The sequence below is a fragment of the Bombina bombina genome, chromosome 5 (genome assembly GCF_027579735.1).
Source record: "Bombina bombina isolate aBomBom1 chromosome 5, aBomBom1.pri, whole genome shotgun sequence".
In the NCBI taxonomy this organism is placed as follows: Eukaryota; Metazoa; Chordata; class Amphibia; order Anura; family Bombinatoridae; genus Bombina; species Bombina bombina.
In genome coordinates this window covers 627,678,640-627,699,260 of record NC_069503.1, presented here as the reverse complement: position 1 = coordinate 627,699,260, position 20,621 = coordinate 627,678,640, and the positions used below count along the sequence as shown (strand labels likewise).

General features: G+C 37.9%; 1 protein-coding gene across 1 annotated transcript in view; it reads left to right on the top strand.

The window, feature by feature from the left end:
* LOC128661578 (dynein axonemal heavy chain 5-like) overlaps positions 1-20,621 on the top strand; it is a 671,317-nt gene that overhangs the window by 629,144 nt on the left and 21,552 nt on the right. The window contains 2 exon segments of the mRNA XM_053715820.1: positions 3,557-3,765; positions 5,167-5,388. Coding sequence (XP_053571795.1) covers positions 3,557-3,765; positions 5,167-5,388 — 431 coding nt within the window.

The following is a 20,621-nucleotide window of genomic DNA, read 5'->3' as shown; positions in this document are numbered from 1 at the left end:
GAATGATTGACTTTGACTACATTACTCCTAACCGATTATCTAAGTGGAATCCGCATCTGCCAAACAAATGTGGCAAGTGTGGAGCTGCGGCACCTGATGTTCCGCATTACTTCTTCCTTTGCCCCTTGGTGAGACAATTTTGGGCTAGAATCCAATATTGGCTGAGATGCGCGACAGACATATCTGTTACCATACAACTGGACCAGATTTGTCTTTTTCGATGGAATGACATTCCCCACAGATATCACGTACTGTTAACATTGGTAGTGCTAATAGCCAGAAACTGCATATTATGTTTATGGGTAAGTAAGAAGCCACTTAACATAGGACAGTTCAAACGTAATCTTTATAAGCATCTGCTTACAGAACAATTTGATGTTAAGCTTGACACCATACACAGAATAAGACCTTTTCTCGCTAAGTGGGGACCCTTTCTGAAAACGCAAAGTCCCACAATACAGAGACAAATTCTCGGACCGTTCTCACAAACGGAAGTCCTTCTAGCGGCCTCCTTAAGGGGAGAATGGCCGGCACTGTATGATAGGGAAGTGCAAGTGATGGAGGGGGGAGGAGGTGAGATCCTAATCTCGCAGATCTTGTAGGAGAGAGGAATGATCCAAGTAGGACTTGCGGGGGATGGGGGGATTGGGTTGCGAGGAAACTAAAAGAATTTTTTTTTCCCTTCAATCTAGGGAATGTCCACCAGATCCCTGAATGCATCTAATTCACCCATGGGTGAAACTGGGTATTGTTATAGTTAGTTATGTTGTTGTGATAAAATTATAAAATGTACAAAGAGTGAAGAGAACGACAAAAATTCAAATAGTAACTCAACTACTCTCAGTTGTGATGATGTACATATAAATATTGATACAGGTCTCTGTTAAAACTGCGCTCCTCTCATTGAGAGTGCATGGTCATATGTCACACATGATTTGTATTTTGTGATTTTTGCATTGTCTGGAAACTTTGTACCTGTTCTTGATCTCTTTGAATAAACTGAATTTAAAAAAAAATTGCATTATCTGAATCATGTTTAATTTTGACTAGGCTGTCCCTTTAAGTCAACAACTGAGAAAGCCGTGCTAGCGGCGAAATGTACATCAGGCCTTGTCTGTGTGCATGAGACTTGCTAATTTGTGTTTACCTGGGACCCTTCTAAGCTCATATTGATGTGGCAATTGCCTTCCTTAATCAGTCATTTATAAACCGTTTCCTCTCCTGCTCTAGATACCAGTATTGCTCAGATTAGGTAATGTTATTGGGGTCAATCCCCTTTTTAGATTAGCTTTAGAGCAATCCGTGTATTCTCTGAGCCCTGAGGGTTACAGTGTATTTGAACTATTACCCAGGGAAGTAATTCTGTTTTTTAGTCTCACACACACAGTCCTGATCTGTTTCTTAATCTAAGTTTTAAATGTATGTCTCACATATGTATGTTATACATTTGGTACTATTTACCACCCTTTTTATTCTATCATTAGTAAAAGTTACGTTTTAATAACCAGTTCTTGACACAATCCGGTTTTCAATGCATACTGTTACTATATAGTGTTTTGTGAGTGCTGGGTAATGTCAAACTTCTCTCTCTTTTTTGTACCTTCAATCATTATCAATACTGTAAAAAAAATCTGTAATTGCTGTGTTTTCCTTTCACATTGGTATCTTTTTGTATATTTTGCTTTTGCTCAGTTGTGTAAAAATATTTTCCTTAGTGTTTTATTTAATAGGAAAAACAGATGTTCGGGATTTATTGCTTATATAACTTCAAAGATCTGCACTTCTAATATATTGGGTTCATTTTGAAGTTTTTGCACAGCAAAACCTAATTAAGGGTCAATAAACTTCTCTTCATGAAAATTCAAAACTTAACACCCCCCCCAAAAAAAAATTAATAATTTCTTGTTAAATGAAGAGCCTGTATGTAAAGTGGTGCAGTTATTTTTGTAGTTGCTCTTGAATGCAGCTTTTTTGAGTGGAGCTCAGGGTTTAAAGGGACACTGAACCCAAAAATTTTCTTTCGTGATTCAGATAGAGCATGCAATTTTAAGCAACTTTCTAATTTATCCACCAATCAGCAAGAACAACCCAGGTTGTTCACCAAAAATGGGCCGGCATCTAAACTTACATTCTTGCAGTTCAAATAAAGATACCAAGAGAATGAAGAAAATTTGATAATAGGATTAAATTAGAAAGTTGCTTAAATGTCATGCTCTAACTGAATCACAAAAGAAAAAAATTGGATTCAGTGTCCCTTTAAGTTTCAAATATCCATTAAGAGAGAGATTAAACCAGGATCAGGTGTAGCCAAACTTTTTACTAAAAACACGTGTCCTGCAGTATATATATATATATATATAATGGATTAATAAGAAAACAATTTTCTTTAATTTTTTGCTTGTAAGAGAATTGACAAAACAGTTTGCTTTCCCTGAACAAGGTAAAACAAGGAATGTTATTGGAACAAATGCAATAAAAGCTGTGGTAATCCATTACCTCAATCAATATAAAGTAAGCAATAAGCAGTAGGAGAGGAATATACCCCACACTTTATATTTATTTGGAGAATTTGCAACATCTATTAGGAATGAATATAGGCAGCCAGGAATCACAACCAGTCTTTAGTTCAGACTCCCAGCACAATAATTCCTCTCCTCTGTAAGCAGAAGTATACCTCTGGTATAGCTGGTACAACAGACATGTATATTAGTATTTGCTTTGTACATTATCACTTTGAGATCCTATTGGAAACATATTTGTTTAGTAATGTGACAAACGTCTGCTGACAGTTGGAAACTATTCAGAAGGCTGAAGATCATACAAACTGTTCACATAAAGCACATTCATAATTCTCCTACATATGACTGTCAAGTAATCCTTTAATCTTACAAAATAATTAACACTGATTTACACTATTGGGACTATCCTCTGCTTAAAGGAATTTATGACTTGCACTGTGAAAAGAATTATTTTGAGCCACTATGATTTATTTTTTTCCTGACACCTAATTTAACCCTTTGTTGTCACTTAGGGTAAATCAACCCTCTCAAGCAGCCATGTGATTGAGTATTTTTACAGGAAGATATTACAGCTATGTAGCATATTTTGATGGTTGCCCTTGACACTAAGCTTTGGCACTTGGAATTCAGTCTGGGTAGCTGTAAATCTCTTTATTTTTACCAGAGCATTTCTGTTCTTAGTTCACATTGCAACACTCACATGTAATATCTGATCCTCAGCAATGCACATTAGTTTTTGCTTTATGTTTTTTCAAATACCTCTGTTATCATGAAACCATTTGGCACACATAGTTCTTAGGGATCTGAGTTTAGTAATGGCTCATTTTCCATGCTTTGTCACCCTCTTACGTCATGCAAATAATTTACTAACCTAGACAAAGTGATAGTATCATTTAATGGGTGTAGTAAACGGGCATGTGGCAGATTTTACAAACATTTCAAGAGATAATTTTGCACTGTGTACAAGATAACAAATATTTTTTTAAATTGTGCATTTGAAAGTCCATTGAATAATGAAGATATTTTGCTTCTTTCAGGAACCATTATCATGTCAGAAGACTTACGAGATGCTTTAGATAATATGTATGATGCCAGAATTCCAAAACTCTGGTATAAAATTTCCTGGGACTCGGCCACCTTAGGGTTTTGGTTTACTGAATTGTTGGAAAGAAATCAGCAGTTCCGAAGCTGGTTATTTGATGGCCGACCCAATCAGTTTTGGATGACAGGATTTTTTAACCCACAAGTGAGATAATTTACTATTTAATGCAACAGTTTTTTTCTAAATATGATTATGCAAATCACTGCCATGTGCACAATAAAGGGACAGTAAAGTCAAAATTAATCTTTCATGATTCAGATAGAGCATGCCGTTTTAAAGCATTTTACAATCTACTTCTGTTATCAAATGTGCTTTGTTCTGTTGGTATCTTTTCTTGAAAAGTAGAGCTAGCCAGGCTGATAGGAGCTTAGGAGCACTTTAGCAGTCTGTGGCAGCAGTGCTTGTAACTATGTATAATATTGTTATAAACATTGTTGCAAACACTGCTGTCAGAGGGCTAAAGTAATGTGCACTCTCCTAAGATTGTTTAGATTGCTCTTTAACAAAGGATACCAAGAGAACTAAGCAAAATAAATAATACAAATAAATGAGTAAGTTGTCTAAAATCTAATGATCTGTACAATCAATGTAAGTTTTATTTTGACTTTATTGTCCCTCATGAGTTGCATACCTTTAAGACTGTGTAATACCTGTAAATCTGACCAACTTCAAATGAACTCACAATTATAAACAGAATATGCTAAAAATGTCTACAATCATCACCTACAAACCTAGTAGGGGTACAAGCTTTTATTAACACGTATTAATGACATGCCAGTAGCCTTATTTCCTCTGTCAATGTTGATTAATGTTAATTTGTTACCCTGCTGATTCAAACTTGTTCTCATCCCATTTTGATTCAAACATTCTCATGCTGAAAATAAGACGAAATTCCGTAGACTGTTACAGTTGAATGATACTTAAAAAATAAAGCGTGAAAAAAAATAATAATAATAAAAAATTAAAATAATTAAAAAAAAAATAAAAAAAAAATAAAGCGTGTTAAACAGTGCTTTAAAAGAGAAGCTAATTTTAAAATGATTGATATATATGCTTTTTAATACACTGAACCTGATAGATTGCCAAGAGCTTAATGAAATCTTTCATTCTAAATTTATCAAAGTAGGAATTTTGGAGATGGTAACTTCAGTGTATTGGCTGGGTGAATGGCAGGATATTTGTCATTTAATAGTTTCTAGGGGTGTATTAAACAAATGTGCATTTGTTATATTTTGTGTGTTATTTCACTTCTGTTTGTATGTTATTTGCATTGTGTTATATTATGTTCCTTGATAACTTTTTAACTATACATAACGTAACAATTAAGTGATTGGGGGAATGCATTCTCAGGGAATCAAAGTATGTATATGTCTACAGTATACCCTAGGTTTCAAAATGACAGCACCTATAATTAGAGGGAGATAGATGAAAATCTATGTAGTGTTTAAATTAGGGTTTAATGTTCCTTTAAATGTAGCTGTTTAAAAACAGACTTTAAAACCACCCTTACCTTTTAAAAATGTTTGCACTTATGTTTTACAATAGGGTTTTTTGACTGCCATGAGACAAGAAACTACTCGGATGAATCTGTCCAAAGGATGGGCTCTTGACAGCGTCATTTTGCATAATGATGTCACTCGAATGATGAAAGAGGATGTTAACGCACCACCTCCAGCTGACATTGGTGGGGTTTACATTTACGGTCTTTTCTTGGATGGTGCTGGCTGGGATCGTAGAAACATGAAGCTCATGGAGTCATCACCAAAGGTTTGTAAAAAATGTGAATATGAATAGAAGCCACACCATAAAGGAACAAATCACAGAGGCTTCATAAGCATTTTTATCAGGTTGCTACATAATATTATGAAACAAATCTCACACACATTTGTTATCATCTATTAGGTAGCTTAGTTATAGAACCTGATCTTGTTTATTTTCATTTGATGTTCACTGAGACCCAGTGCACAAATGTCATTGTCTAGCTAAACTAAAAAAATCAGACTTAATGATATGTGAAATGAAATGCTCTCTTCATCTTCACTTCTTATGTTCTTCTGTAAGTTCACAAAATAGCATCTTAAACCTAACAACACGCGTTTCACATGACAATATGGGCTGAAGAACCTTAGCAATCTCACAACCAACCATGTTACATCTGCTTGTTTTTTTGTGATAGTGGCAATCTTTGTACAACCATTAAATTAAAATAATAGCAAGTATGTTAGTTACATTGCATTATACAGTTGCCTATATTTTGTGATACTGAGGTAAGCCGAGGAGCATGACTTGAGCACTATGTAGCAGCAATGTTTATAGCAGACAGTTCTAAGGGAAAGAAGGGAACTCCCACAGCTTCACCTTTAAGTACTACTACTTACCACACACTGAGGCCGAATTATCAAATGTCTGTCAGACCTTATCCGACAGTGCGGATCAGGTCCGACAGACAGAGCTGAATGCGGAGAGCTGGTGCAACGCCGCCCCCTGCAGATTCGCGGCCACCAACGGAGAGGTGTCAATCAACCTGATCGTTCTCCATCGGGTTGCATTGTGGCGATTCCTGTCCGCCTCATCAGAGCAAGCGGACAGGGTTATGGAGCAGTGGTCTTTAGACTGCTGCTTCATAACTGCTGATTCTGGCGAGCCTGCAGGCTCGCCAGAAACACGGGCGTCAAGCTCCATTCGGAGCTTGATAGATAGGCCCCACTGTCTGCATGTCTCCTTCCCAAAGATAGATGCACTCTCCACTTGTGTTAAAACAGTCTTCTTTGTCAAACAGTACCTTTAGCTATATGTCCTACTTTACTATAGAGTGTTACCACTGAGTGACGGAAGCTATTGTACACTAAAGCTCCCCCTACAGGTTGTTTTGGTAATATTGCTACAAACACTGCTGCCATATAGACACTCATGCTCCCGAGCCTACACCCTCATGAAAAGAGGCCGTATTGCATTTCAATCAAGAATACAAAGAGAAAGAGGTAATTTTGATAACAGAAGTAAACTCAACCTTTTTTTGATTATATGCTCTACAGGCTTTAATTACCTAGAAATTGTAACTGGATATGTTTTTAGGAATTCTAGGTCAGGGGAAATGTCAAAGATATTTTTAAAAAGTGCATCGCTCCCTACACAAGTAATTTGGATAAACAAAATGGTGACTAATTCACATTAACATTTGTCTTGTGCAGTTTTATTGCTTTAATAAATAAAAACTAAGCTGAGACAGTAATAAATTACCAGTCAGGGAAAAAGATTTACTGATAAGAGATGACCAGGTTACTAGTCTACCACATTTTGTAGAAAAAAAGACACATTTCTTACTCATCTGTTGTCAAGTGTAAAGTAATGGACTATTCTATATCTATGTATCCTAACATCCTTACAAAGTACATTTAATTCACGTTTGCAGGTGTAAGTGACTTTTAATTCTTTAAAAACAGATGTAGACTAGCATTAAAAAACATCTGTCGCTGTCAATAGCACAACATGAGAATTATATTAGTAGGGAGTCTGTTGTGAAAAGCAAGATTATGCTCATTTGTTTTAAAGTGACAAATTACATGTAATTAAATAATATTTGATATATACATTTAATGGGAAAATAAACGCTCAGATTGTAAATTAAAACATGTCATAAGTAGTAAAAAATGTTTACAATATACTTATTGGTTGTATCCCCTTTTCCTGTCATCATTTCTAAATCTTTTGGGCTAGATTACAAGTGGTGCTGTATATTTCTTTTCACAATCGCGAAAACTCCACTAGAGCTAAGCTTTTTGCGCTAATCGGGTTACACTCATATAACAAGTTAAATATATATATATGTGTGTGTGTATATATATATATATATATATATATATATATACATACATCATTAGACATTTATATTTATGTTTCTCAATGTTTAAGCCCTTCTGCGTTTTGTTTTTTCTTACACCAGAGATCTCAAATTTTTGAGCCTTTATTTTTGAAGTGTTTTGTGCAACTTTTTAATTTCGGAAAACAGTTACCCCACTGCTTTGAGATCGCAGTAAGGATTCTCGTGTAAATCATGATTGCACTAGCAATATCACGTTTTCACTCTACTTGTAATATCAGCGCAATTAAAAATGCTTGTGAAAAGACAATGGGGCATATTTATTAAGCTCCGTGTTTCCGGCGAGCCTGAAGGGTTGCCAGAAACAGAAGACCGCTGCTCCATAACCAGTCCGCCTGCTCTGAGGCCACGGACAGAAATTGCCAAAAATCAACCCAATTGTATACTATCGCGTTGAGTGACACCCCTTGCTAGTGGCCGCAAATCTGCAGGGGGCGGAATTGCACCAGCAGTTCACAAGAACTGCTGGTGCAATAATAAATGCAGAGAGCGTAAGCTATATCGGATCATGTCCGCTCGCACAATCATAAATAGGCCCAATATCACTTACGCAAAACTATTTGAGCCTCACTTGTAATCCAGCCCTTTGGGTTTTCCTATTCCTGTTAAAAGTATAGACGCCAAACAAAACAATGCTGTATTTTACACATTCAGCTAGTGACCCATTTATAACTGTCGCTAATAATTAGTCTCAAAAGAGGACACCTAGATTACAACATGGATGGCCAATTTCTTTATTGACACTAAAATGTTACACTCTTTTTAAAAAATATTTAAACAACTGATAAAATATTAAAAATGACATTTGCAAATTATTGTCAGGCTAATTTTTAAAGGGACATGAATTTTTTTTTCTTTCATGATTCAGCATTAAATTTTTAAGAAGTTTTCCAATTTACTTATTTCATTGAATTTGCTTTGTTCTCATATTATTCTTTGTTGAAGAGATATCTAAATAGGTCATGAGCATATGTCTAGAGCAGTACATGACAGGAAATAGTGTTGCCATCTAGTGCTCTTGCTAATGTATAACATTTCTGCAAAACTGCAGCCATATAGGGCTGCCGAAACACGCTCCTGATGTTACCTTCCTGTTTTTTAACAAAGGATAGCGAGAAAACAAAGAACAATTGATAATAGAAGTATATCGGAAAGTTGTTTACAATTACACGCTCTATCTGAGCCATGAAAGGAGAAATTTGGGTTTTATATCCCTTTAATTTACATACATTATTTTATCAAGCATTTATTTAGGCCTAGATTTGGATGTTGGATATCACGGGTGCACTAAATCCCTCATATAATAAACGTATGCAGTACAATTCATGTTGCTAAGCCGATGGTGCGCTAAACTGTTGATGTGGAAGTAGTAGAGTTCTTCATATAGTTCTGTTCTATACCATTAAAGGGACATTAAACACTAAATACATGCTAGATAGAATGATGCATTCAAAGAAAAGATTAGTCCATGACTAACATGTAGATGTATTTTTTAAAGTTTCATTAGTTGTTTAAAAAGTGACAAAATAAGTGTAAAGTTTTAGTGTCTATAAAACACTGGGAGCTGCCATGTTGTAACTTGTGTTACCTTCTCAGCTGTGGCCAATTAGGGTCAGTTATAAATAGGTCACTAGAGTGTGCAGCCAATGGTTGTGCTGGATTTAACAGTGTTCTGCACTTCCATTTCTAACAGGAACTGAAAAGCTCACAATTTCAAAATGGAATTACAGGCAAAGAGGACAAAATAAATAATGAAAGTATATTGCAGAGTTGTTTTATTATATACAAATTATCTTTTTATATTACCATCTCAAAGTGTTTAATGTCCCTTTAATAATGATGGTTCACTTCAGGTCTTAAAAAGCACTAAAATTGACAGCGGAATGTTGGATTGTGGTCGTGTGGAACACTTAACTAACCACTTGTTATATAAATGCAATGAGCACACTAATATCACTCCCTGCATTATCCATTTAAGTATAGGTAACACTAAAAAAGTCACGTCTGCTTTAAGATACTTTGGCTAAAATATTTAACCATTAATTTGTAATACCAGATTGTGGGCCAGATTACAAGTGGAGCGCATGCAAGCGATATTAGCGCTTCACTTTGTAACTCCAGCGCACATAACTGTTACAAGTTTAATCGCAATGCGAATCTGAGCTCATGTTCGCATTTCTAGGAAGCATTGCACTCATGAGAGCGAGCTTCCTCAGGCTCTTATGGGAGCCTCGTTCTGATGCCATCAAAGGAGGCATCAGAACCTCCCGCAGCAAAGGAGGTATGGGCAGCATTTTTAAACCTATATGTATACGAATATTTACATATGTACAGTTGTATGCAAACGTTTAGGCACCTCTGACAATATAATATAATTGGGTGTTTGGATCAGCAATTTCATTTTAATCTATCAAATAACTGAAGGACACAGTAATATTTCAGTAGTGAAATTAGGTTTATTGGATTAACAGAAAATGTGCAATATGCATCAAAACAAAATTAGACAGGTGCATACATTTGGGCACCCTTGTTATTTTGTTGATTTGAATACCTGTAACTACCTAGCATTGATTAATTGGAACAAACACTTGTACACACCAAAGAAGTAGCAATAGCACTACACAAATTCTTAAGGGATGCCCTATTTAAGTTTTGTGAATGTATACTTCAGGCTAAAGTGCTTGTACAATAGTTAGAATTGCAAAGTAAGGCCAAAAAGAAAAAGGAACTTAGCTGACAAAAAACGTTTGCACTTAGTATGACTTCTGTCTCCCTAATATGGAAACATCTTATTCCAGAAAGTAACAACTTGTTCCAAATTTAAAACATAACTTTTATTAACAACATTTAATGTTAAAAAAACACACAGTGAAGTTAAAACCATGAAGAGGTTTCGAAATTGCTTTATCAAATTGTATATTCATATACATATGTCTGAAAATAGGTAGAATGTAGTTACTAGATTCCGAATGAAGGGAAACTAGATAACTGTTATAGATACCACTATATAATAGCTAGTTGTATGCTGAGTACCGTCACGAAGCAGGGAATCAGAATCCCACTTTATATCTACTATTGTAATATATATGCACCCTGTGGCCAAATTACAATACGTTATGGAGCCACGTGAAGTTTTTGCTTGAAGGATAGATAGTTTATAATTGGACTGGAATGTGATTCCTTACACAGTTGCAATTGAACTGGAGTAAGATTCCTTATACAGTTAAATATGGGACTAGATTTATGTCAGGTATCTAAGAATTATCAAAAAAAAAATTGTAGAATCAGACAATTCTGTCCCAAATATGATATATCTCAGAACCATATGATTATAATTATAAAAAAGTGTTCACAGAATTATTTGGGATAACGATATTATTCTAATATAGATTACTAATACTTTGTATATTTATACTGGCATACTCATTGCTTCTATACTTTAAAATGTATATAGAAGAATATTTACATAGGTAATTTTATCACATTGGATTTATTAACCCTAACGGTTAGCGTGTTAATTGCAACTTCAGGAAAGAAAAAAAGGTAGAAAAGTGTCTACAGGTATCTGCATGATATCTTGACTAATTCCTTTTCTCTTGTAAAGGTGTATCCAGTCCACGGGTTCATCCATTACTTGTGGGATATTCTCCTTCCCAACAGGAAGCTGCAAGAGGACACCCACAGCAGAGCTGTCTATATAGCTCCTCCCCTAACTGCCACTCCCAGTCATTCTCTTGCAGCTCTTGACAAGAAAGGAAGTATCAAGAGAGATGTGGTGACTTAGTGTAGTTTTTACCTTCAATCAAAAGTTTGTTATTTTTAAACGGTACCGGCGTTGTACTGTTTTTACTCTCAGGCAGAAATTGGAAGAAGACTTCTGCCTGGAGGTTTGATGATCTTAGCGGTTTGTAACTAAGGTCCATTGCTGTTCTCACACATAACTGAAGAATATGGAAAGAAAACTTCAGTTGGGGGGACGGTCTGCAGATTGCCTGCTTTGAGGTATGTTCAGTATATTTTTTTCTAGAGAGATAAGGTCTAGAAAATGCTGACAGTGCCTGGTATATTTAAGGTAAGCCTGATACAGTGATTTAACAACAACTGGGATCATGCTTGCAAAAAGGGATAATATTCATGTTAATACCTATATTACTTAGTGTAAAAACGTTTGCATGATTTATAAATAAAAACGTTTTTTTCTCTGAGGGTGATAAATCTTTATTTGGGGCCTAGTTTCCACATGGCTTGTTAGATTACTCCTAGGAGTACTTTTTTAAGGCCCTCTGACTTTGAGTGCAGGGTGGGAGGGGCCTATTTTCGTTTTCAGTCTGAGACATCCAGCTTCCCTGAAGGAGTCCTCTGGCTTATAGGACCTCTATAGAGGGTTTTGTTCCTGCAAAAATCGTTTTTAAGGGCAGGCAGGAGCCACAGCAGAGCTGTGGCAGTGTGTTTGACTGTTTGTTAACAGGTTTAATGTTTTTCTAATTCGTTTTTGGGCCTGAGGGGTTAATCATCCATTTGCAAGTGGGTGCAATGCTGCTTTAGTCCCTTATACACACTGTAAAAATGTCGTAGAGTTTACTACTTTTTTTCACTGTTTTGCAGTTTATGTGGTAGTTTTTTTCTCTTAAAGGCACAGTACCGTTGGCACAGTACCATTTTTTATTATTGCTTTTTTCACATTTATTAAAGTGTTTTCCAAGCTTGCTGGTCTCATTACTAGTCTGTTAAACATGTCTGACATAGAGGAAACTCCTTGTTCATTATGTTTAGAAGCCATTGTGGAACCCCCTCTTAGAATGTGTACCAAATGCACTGACCTTTCTTTAAGTTATAAAGACCATATTATGGCTTTTAAAGATTTATCACCTGAGGTTTCTGAGACTGACAAAAGGGAGGTTATGCCATCTAGCTCTCCCCACGTGTCAGAACCTATAACTCCCGCTCAAGGGACGCCAAGTACATCTAGCGCGTCCAATGCGTTTACTTTACAAGACATGGCGGCAGTTATGAATCATACCCTCACAGAGGTATTGTCCAAACTGCCAGGGTTACAAGGAAAGCGGGACAGCTCTGGGGCTAGAACAAATACAGAGCTCTCTGACGCTTTAGTAGCTATGTCTGATATACCCTCACAATGTGCAGAAGTTGAAGCAGGAGAGCTTCTATCTCTGGGTGACTTCTCTGATTCAGGGAAGGCGTTACTTCAGTCTGACTTTGAAATGACAGCATTTAAATTTAAGCTTGAACACCTCCGCGTGTTGCTCAGGGAGGTTTTAGCGACTCTGGATGACTGTGACACCATTGTAGTCCCAGAGAAATTGTGTAAAATGGACAAATACTTTGCAGTGCCTGTTTACACTGATGTTTTTCCAATTCCTAAGAGGTTTTCAGAAATTATTACTAAGGAATGGGATAGACCAGGTGTGCCGTTCTCTCCCCCTCCTGCTTTTAAGAAAATGTTTCCTATAGATGCCGCTACACAGGACCAGTGGCAGACGGTCCCTAAGGTGGAGGGAGCAGTCTCTACCCTAGCTAAGCGTACAACTATTCCTGTTAATGACAGTTGTGCTTTCCTAGATCCTATGGGTAAGAAATTAGAGGGTTTCCTTAAGAAAATCTTTATACAACAAGGTTTTATTCTCCAGCCTCTTGCATGCATTGCCCCAGTCACTGCTGCAGCGGCTTTCTGGTTCGAGTCTCTGGAGGAGGCTTTACAGGTAGAGACCCCGTTGGATGATATCCTTGACAGGCTTAAAGCTCTTAAGTTAGCCAATTCATTTATTTCTGACGCCGTTTTTCATTTAACCAAGCTAACAGCTAAAAATTCAGGTTTTGCCATTCAGGCACGTAGGGCGCTATGGCTTAAATCCTGGTCAGCTGATGCCACTTCAAAGTCTAAACTTCTCAAGATCCCCTTCAAAGGGCAGACCCTATTTGGGCCTGGACTGAAGGAGATCATTTCTGATATTACTCGAGGAAAAGGCCACGCCCTTCCCCAGGATAGGTCCCACAATTTAAGGACCAAACAGACTAATTTTCATTCCTTTCGAAACTTCAAGAGTGGCGCAGCTTCATCTTCCTCTTCTACAAAACAAGAGGGAAATTTTGCCCTGTCCAAGCCAGTCTGGAGACCTAACCAGGCTTGGAACAAGCAGAAACAGGCCAAAAAGCCTGCTGCTGCCTCTAAGACAGCATGAAGGAGTAGCCCCCGATTCGGACCGGTTCTAGTGGGGGGCAGACTTTCTCTCTTCGCCCAGGCTTGGGCAAGAGACGTCCAGGATCCCTGGGCTCTGGAGATTGTTTCCCAGGGATATCTTCTGTATTTCAAAGCTTCATCTCCAAAGGGGAGATTTCATCTCTCACAATTATCTGCAAACCAGATAAAGAGAGAGGCATTCTTACATTGCGTTCAAGACCTACTAGTTATGGGAGTGATCCACCCAGTTCCAAAGGAGGAACAGGGGCAGGGCTTCTATTCAAATCTGTTTATAGTTCCCAAGAAAGAGGGAACTTTCAGACCAATCTTGGATCTCAAGATCCTAAACAAATTTCTCAGGGTCCCATCCTTCAAGATGGAGACTATTCAAACCATCCTACCTATGATCCAGGAGGGTCAATATATGACTACTGTGGATTTAAAGGATGCTTATCTACATATTCCGATACACAGGGATCATCATCAGTTTCTCAGGTTCGCCTTCCTAGACAGGCATTACCAGTTTGTGGCTCTTCCCTTCGGGTTAGCCACGGCACCAAGAATCTTTACGAAGGTTCTAGGGTCCCTTCTGACTGTTTTAAGACCGCGGGGTATAGCAGTAGCCCCTTACCTAAACGACATCCTGATACAGGCGTCAACTTTTCATATCGCCAGGTCCAATACGGACATTGTTCTGGCATTCCTAAGGTCTCACGGGTTGAAGGTGAACGAAGGAAAGAGTTCTCTCTCACCTCTCACAAGAGTTTCCTTCCTAGGAACTCTGATAGATTCAGTAGAAATTAAGATTTATCTGACAGAGGTCAGGTTGTCAAAACTTCTAATTTCCTGCCGTGCTCTTTATTCCATTTCTCGTCCGTCAGTGGCTCAGTGTATGGAGGTAATCGGATTAATGGTAGCGGCAATGGACATAGTTCCATTTGCCCGCCTACATCTCAGACCACTGCAACTTTGCATGCTCAATCAGTGGAATGAGGATTACACAGATTTGTCCCCTCTACTAAATCTGGATCAAGAGACCAGGGATTCTCTTCTCTGGTGGCTATCTCGGGTCCATCTACCCAAGGGAATGAATTTCCGCAGGCCAGAATGGACTATAGTAATGACAGATGCCAGCCTTCTGGGCTCAGGGTGCAGTCTGGAACTCCCTGAAGGCTCAGGTTTCGTGGACTCAGGAGGAGGCCCTCCTTCCGATAAACATTCTGGAACTAAGAGCGATATTCAATGCTCTTCAGGCTTGGCCTCAGCTAGCTGTGGTCAAGTTCATCAGATTTCAGTCGGACAACATCACGACTGTAGCCTATATCAACCATCAGGGGGGAACAAGGAGCCCCCTGGCAATGTTGGAGGTTTCAAAGATAATTCTATGGGCAGAGGTTCACTCTTGCCATCTCTCAGCTATCCATATCCCAGGAGTAGAGAACTGGGAGGCGGATTTTCTAAGTTGGCAGACTTTTCATCCGGTGGAGTGGGAGCTCCATCCGGAGGTATTTGCCCAGTTGATCCAACTTTGGGGCAAACCAGAACTGGATCTCATGGCGTCTCGTCAGAATGCCAAGCTTCCTTGTTACGGGTCCAGGTCCAGGGATCCCAAGGCAGCGCTGATAGATGCTCTAGCAGCGCCCTGGTCCTTCAGCCTGGCTTATGTGTTTCCACTGTTTCCTCTGCTCCCTTGTCTGATTGCCAAGATCAAGCAGGAGAGAGCTTCGGTGATCTTGATAGCCCCTGCGTGGCCACGCAGGACTTGGTATGCAGATCTGGTGGACATGTCATCCTTTCCACCATGGACTCTGCCGCTAAGGCAGGACCTTCTACTTCAAGGTTCCTTCAAACATCCAAATCTAATTTCTCTACGTCTGACTGCTTGGAGATTGAACGCTTGATTCTATCAAAGCGTGGTTTTTCCGAATCAGTCATTGATACCTTAATTTAGGCTCGAAAGCTTGTCACCAGGAAAATCTATCATAAGATATGGTGTAAATATCTTCATTGGTGTGAATCCAAGGGTTACTCATGGAGTAAAGTCAGGATTCCTAGGATATTATCTTTTCTCCAAGAAGGATTGGAGAAGGGATTGTCAGCTAGTTCCTTAAAGGGACAGATTTCTGCTCTGTCTATTCTTTTGCACAAACGTCTGGCTGAGGTTCCAGACGTTCAGGCGTTTTGTCAGGCTTTAGTTAGAATCAAGCCTGTGTTTAAACCTGTTGCTCCGCCATGGAGTTTAAATTTAGTTCTTAAAGTTCTTCAAGGGGTTCCGTTTGAACCTTTGCATTCCATAGATATTAAGCTTTTATCTTGGAAAGTTCTATTTTTAGTAGCTATCTCCTCGGCTCGAAGAGTTTCGGAGTTATCTGCTTTACAGTGTGATTCCCCTTATCTGATTTTCCATGCAGGTAAGGTACTGTTACGTACCAAACCTGGGTTTCTGCCTAAGGTGGTATCTAATAAGAATTTCAATCAGGAGATTGTTGTTCCTTCCCTATGTCTTAATCCTTTTTCAAAGAAGGAACGTCTATTACACAATCTTGATGTGGTTCGTGCTTTAAAGTTTTATTTACAAGCTACGAAAGATTTTCGTCAAACATCTGCTTTGTTTGTTGTCTACTCTGGACAGAGGAGAGGCCAAAAGGCTTCGGCAACTTCTCTTTCCTTTTGGCTAAGAAGCATAATTCGCTTAGCTTATGAGACTGCTGGCCAGCAGCCTCCTGATAGAATTACAGCTCATTCTACTAGAGCAGTAGCTTCCACATGGGCTTTTAAACATGAGGCCTCTGTTGAACAGATTTGTAAGGCGGCGACTTGGTCTTCGCTTCATACCTTTTCTAAATTCTATAAATTTGATACTTTTGCTTCTTCGGAGGCTATTTTCGGGAGAAAGGTCTTACAGGCAGTGGTGCCTTCCGTTTAAGTTCCTGCCTTGTCCCTCCCTTCATCCGTGTCCTAAAGCTTTGGTATTGGTATCCCACAAGTAATGGATGAACCCGTGGACTGGATACACCTTTACAAGAGAAAACAAAATGTATGCTTACCTGATAAATTTATTTCTCTTGTGGTGTATCCAGTCCACGGCCCGCCCTGTCATTTTAAGGCAGGTGTTTTTTATTTTTAAACTACAGTCACCACTGCACCCTATAGTTTCTCCTTTTTTTCTTGCTTGTCTTCGGTCGAATGACTGGGAGTGGCAGTTAGGGGAGGAGCTATATAGACAGCTCTGCTGTGGGTGTCCTCTTGCAGCTTCCTGTTGGGAAGGAGAATATCCCACAAGTAATGGATGAACCCGTGGACTGGATACACCACAAGAGAAATAAATTTATCAGGTAAGCATCAATTTTGTTTTTTGGGCGATATTTATGTAATAGCTCATATACACGGTATGTGCTAGAGTTATTGGGTATATGTTTCAAAGTCAGTGTTTATCAATAGACACTTGCAACCATATTGGATGTCAGACAAATACGTTAAAATTAACCCCCTAATACAAGAGGTCAAGGCATACAGATATATTAGTTTGTTTCTTGGTTTTAATGAATGTCTATATCTTTCTTCATTGCAATGACTAGAAACTCATAATATTCGTCATTTGTGGTATATATACATGGTTCTTAATAGTATTATAATATATATTGCGATACAATTAGAGTATATATGCCAGTAATAAATTACCGAATCTAAACCCCCCAAAGGTCCATAATAGTTATTGAGTAATTAATTCACCTTTTGTTTAACTAGTGAATTATGAACAAATTTCATTTCTGAGCCACATGACAACATTGTTATTGTTAAAGCAGTAACCCTCTAATTGGTAAGTATAAAGTTGGTATCAACACTAGAATATTCCCCAAAATTTGAGACTAAATTAGATACTGGATCCACTTATTTGAATATCGTTCAGCTTGTATGCATTACATCCCCCCGTGAGCGCTATAGTGTTAATTACGCCAGTTGCTCATCAAGTTATTTGAATAAGAGCAAACACTATAGTTGCTAATATGAGCCGCTTATGTAGCAGCTTCTACTCATTTAAATAAGCCTTAGTAACTTTAAGCTATATAGTAGCTTCAACGTATTTAAGGATAAGCACCATAGATTAACAGTAATGGTATCGGAACATTCTTACAAGTTTCTAACTTCTTTGCTATGGATTAAAAGTTAAAAACAGTAGGGTTTGTTTACTACTCCCCCCCCTTAACCTGTTTCTCTGTTTTAGTCAAAAGGTTTCAAAACCTTTCATTTATCCTTAAATACGTTAAAGCTAACCAAGAAACACATTTATATGTCTGTACGCCTTGACCTCTTGTATTAGGGGGTTCATTTTAACGTATTTGTCTGACATCCATTATGGTTGTGAGTGTCTATTGATAAACACTGACTTTGAAACATATACCCAGTAACTCTAGCACATGTCGTGTATATGAGCTATTACATAAATATCGTCAAAAAAAGGAATTAGTCAAGATAACATACAGATACCTGTAGACACTTTTCTACCTTTTTTTCTGTCCTGAAATTGCAATTAACACGCTAACCATTAGGGTTAATGAAACCACTGTGATAAAATTACCTATGTAAATATTCTTCTATATACAATTTCAAGTATAGAAGCAATGAGCATGCCAGTATAAATAAACAAAGTATTACAAATCTATCTATATTAGTGAACTGTGAATTGTTTTATCTGGTTTCTGGCTATACTAGGCCATGTTTGGCGCCTCTGTGTTTTCTCTTTTTCTATATTAGAATAATATCGTTATCCCAAATAATTCTGTGAACACTTTTTTTTTATAATAATACTTATATGGTTCTGAAATATATCATATTTTGAGACAGAATTGTCTGATTCTACATTTTTTTTTTTTGTTGATAATTCTTAGATACCTGACATTAAATCTAGTCCCATATTTAACTACCGTATATAAGGAATCTTACTCCAGTTCAATTGCAACTGTGTAAGGAGTCACATTCCAGTCCAATTATAAGCTCTCTATCCTTCAAGCAAAACTTTACGTGGCTCCATAACGTATTGTAATTTGGCCACAGGGTGCATATATATTTCAATAGTAGATATAAAGTGGGATTCTGATTCCCTGGTTCTTGATGGTACTCAGCATACAACTAGCTATTATATAGTGGTATCTATAACAGTTATCTAGTTTCCCTTCATTCGGAATCTAGTAACTACAGGTTGGCACTGTGAATCTGATAGTTTAATACAACATTCTACCTATTTTTAGACATATGTATAAATATACAATTTGATAAAGCAATTTTTAAACCTCTTCGTGGTTTTAACTTTACTGTGTGTTTTTTAACATTAAATGTTGTTAATAAAAGTTATGTTTTAAATTTGGAACAAGTTACATTCTGGAATAAGATGTTTCCATATTAGGGAGACAGAAGTCCTACTAAGTGCAAACTTTTTTGTAAACTAAGTTCCTTTGTCTTTTTTGGCCTTACTTTGGAACACACAATTGGTTTGGTGAGCCCATTAAGCTTTGAATTTCATAGACAGGTGCATCCAATCATGAGAAAAGGTATTTAAGGTGACCAATTGCAAGTTGTTGTTCTCTTTGACTCTCCTCTGAAGAGTGGCAACATGGGGGCCTCAAAACAACTCTCAAATGACCTGAAAACAAAGATTGTTCAACATTATGGTTTAGGGGAAGGCTACAAAAGCTATCGCAGAGATTTAAGCTGTCAGTGTCCACTGTGAGGAACATAATGGGGAAATGAAAGACCACAGGCACAGTTCTTGTTAAGGCCAGAAGTGGCAAGCCAAGTAAAATATCGGAGAGGCAAAGGCAAAGGATGGTGAGAACAGTCAAAAACAGCCCACAGACCACCTTCAAAGACCTATAACATAATCTTGCTGCAGCTGGTGTCATTGTGCATCGTTCAACAATTCAGCGCTCTTTGTACAAGGAGAAGCTGTATGGGAGAGTGATGCGGAAGAAGCCTTTTCTGCACACACGCCATAAACAGAGTCGCTTGAGGTATGCAAACGCACATTTGGACAAGCCAGCTTCATTTTGGAAAAAGGTTCTGTGGACTGATGAAACAAAGATTGAGTTATTTGGTCATAACAAGGGGTGTGATGCATGGCGGTAAAAGAACACAGCGTTCCAAGACAAACACTTGCTACCCAGAGTAAAATTTGGTGGGTGTTCCATCATGCTGTGGGGCTGTGTGGCCAGTGCCGGTACTGGGAATCTTGTTAAAGTTAAGGGTCCCATGGATTCCACTCAATATCAGCAGATACTTGAGAATAATGTTGAGGAATCAGTCACAAAGTTGAAGTTACGCCGGGGCTGGATATTTCAACAAGACAACGACCCCAAACACTGCTTAAAATCTACTCTGGCATTTATGCAGAGGAACAAGTACAATGTTCTGGAATGGCCATCCCAGTCCCCAGACCTGAACATCATTGAAAATCTGTGGGGTGATGTGAAGCGGGCTGTCCATGTTAAGCAACCATCAAACCTAACTGAACTGGAGATGTTTTGCAAGGAGGAATGGTACAAAATACCTTCATCCAGAATCCATGCCCTCATTACAGGCTATAGGAAGCATCTAGAGGCTGTTATTTCTGCTAAAGGAGGCTCTACTAAATATTGATGCAATATTTCTGTTGGGGTACCCAAATTTATGCACCTGTCTAATTAACATTTTTCTGTTAATCCTATAAACCTAATTTCCCTACTGCAAATGCAACATGGCTGAAGTAGCATTATTATTTTGTTTTATTGTTCTGATTCAAGTGCCTATAAATTATTGTATATATCTGTGTTTTTCAAATGTAATAGTTAAAAAGGATTATTTAAAGGTGCAGAAGTTCTTTTGCATGATGGCCGTTTATTTATTCTTTTTGCTTTGAACTGGGTGTCATTAAATATTCAGTAGAGA